The sequence below is a fragment of the Hibiscus syriacus genome, unplaced genomic scaffold (assembly GCF_006381635.1).
Source record: "Hibiscus syriacus cultivar Baekdansim isolate YM2019G1 unplaced genomic scaffold, ASM638163v2 tig00110959_pilon, whole genome shotgun sequence".
Taxonomy (NCBI): Eukaryota; Viridiplantae; Streptophyta; class Magnoliopsida; order Malvales; family Malvaceae; genus Hibiscus; species Hibiscus syriacus.
Genome location: NW_024062934.1, coordinates 142239 through 144079, shown reverse-complemented (window position 1 = coordinate 144079; position 1841 = coordinate 142239). Strand labels below are relative to the sequence as shown.

Genomic DNA, 1841 nt, shown 5'->3' with positions numbered 1-1841 from the left:
TGTGAGTTCTGAGTCTGACCGCTACCTGGCATAAAAAATCTGGTTCAACAAACAGTCCAAGGAATTTGCAAAGATAATTTATGGAAGAAACTTTTAAAGCTATGTGCAAACTACATTTTATTGATAAACTTCACTTGTATATAACATAAATCATTCCATCTTCATAACTACAATATTCACATATAGAGGAATTATAGACAAGAAAAAAAAATCAAAGACTACAAACTGAAAGCTCTTACAACATCAATGTAGTTGCAGCTGTGCACTCTTACAGGCACGTGCCTGAAAATGAAAACAACCAGCAGATGCATTTTCATTACCAGTCAAAGCTCAAACGCTAGCAGTGCATTATCAATAAGCAGGGATAATGCCAGTCACTGGCATTCCATAGCAAGGTTTAGTTTTTATAGGACACTTCCCCGAGATTAAGCAACAGTACCTAACAAAATTGTGGTCTTATCATCAGCTTTCCGAAAGCATGCTATCACCTCTACCCCCAAGACCATTGGTGCAGCTTTCCCTGAAATATGCCGAATGGAATTCAAATTCAAAAGAGATGAATAAATAAAAAAGGTGATGCAAGCATACCCAAAACTAAAAACAGAATGAACAACGCATAACATGCTAATTTTGATACTACACATGCACTCTGTGATGTTTCCTTGCTAACTAGTTTCACACAAGGTTGCTCACAACCCAAATGAAAAATGATCAATAAAGAAGGTAATTCCAGATCATTCATACCCGTCACCAAAAGATATCGAGAGTAATTTCTTTGCTCAAAACCTTTAAATTAAAAATGGTATAACAGTTAATAAGTGAATACCAACTAACAGATTAAAACAATTCTCATATGGACATGAACAATTCGAATATCAAACCGTTTTCTAGCGAATTAATCAACATCTTCCTGTAAATCCAACAAATAAGAAATTTTTACCTGCACAGAGCAGGAAGCGGACATCAGAAAGAGTTCATCTCCAGACAGTAAGTCCTTCTCTTAACCAGCATCTTAGTTGCAGTCCGATAAGGCTCTTCAAAAGCAGTTGATAACCAAGAAGCATCAGAAATATCTTTTTTCGAAGCAGATTGTTCAGTAGGCCTTATAACTACCAAAGTAGCACCTTTTAAAACGATCCCATCACGCAATTCCAAATGAGGAGCATACCAAAGCCTCATATTCAATGCGGGAACCAGCGTCCTTTTTAAAGCCGAAGAAGCCGATAATGGCTTCACTCTCAACTCCTCAAGCTGATCACCGTTCATACAAAGCACCCCTTGTCCATCCGCATTAGTTAAAAGCAAGCTATCCAGCGTCTTATGCTCTGCAATTATAGATTGAAGCAAATAATGTCTTGCTGATGCTGCGATTAACGAGCTAATAGGCCAAACAACCCTTAGTTTCAAGCCTCCATTGGTATAAAATGACTCGGGGATACTTCCGTTATCATCGCCGTTGTTGATATTATTATTGATGCTGAATCCATACATATGGTTAATCAGCTTTCATTTATTTTTTCTGGGTTCAAATCAAATCATTCTCAGTATTTGTAAGGTTTGACCACACTTTTGAATAGTTCGAAGTGAAACAATTAACTCTTCATATCTTCTAATTGTCTTTAAATTTTCTTTCTTTTCTATTATTTAAATTTTCATTGGTTTTATTTACATTCAAACTCAATTCCTCGCTGCAGCTGTAAATTAATTTGGTGGTTTGCAGTCTGGATTAATATCGGGTACCTTCTAAACTAAATTCAATGAAATCCAAATCTAATTGTTTGTCTACTGACATTTCTTCTTAATATATTACATTTAGGCTACCTTTGAATGCGTTTCTTTTG

At 35.9% G+C, this 1841-nt stretch overlaps 1 protein-coding gene across 1 annotated transcript; it reads right to left on the bottom strand.

Annotated features, from left to right (window-relative positions):
* Positions 1–396: 396 nt before the first annotated feature.
* On the bottom strand, positions 397–1491 carry LOC120148464 (F-box protein At5g46170-like). The gene is made up of 2 exons (XM_039161578.1): positions 941–1491; positions 397–520 (listed from the first exon to the last, which is right to left on the bottom strand). Exon 1 carries the CDS (start codon positions 1489–1491, stop codon positions 964–966), a length of 528 nt encoding a protein of 175 aa, XP_039017509.1. The 3' UTR covers positions 397–520; positions 941–963.
* Between the last annotated feature and the right edge of the window lie 350 nt (positions 1492–1841).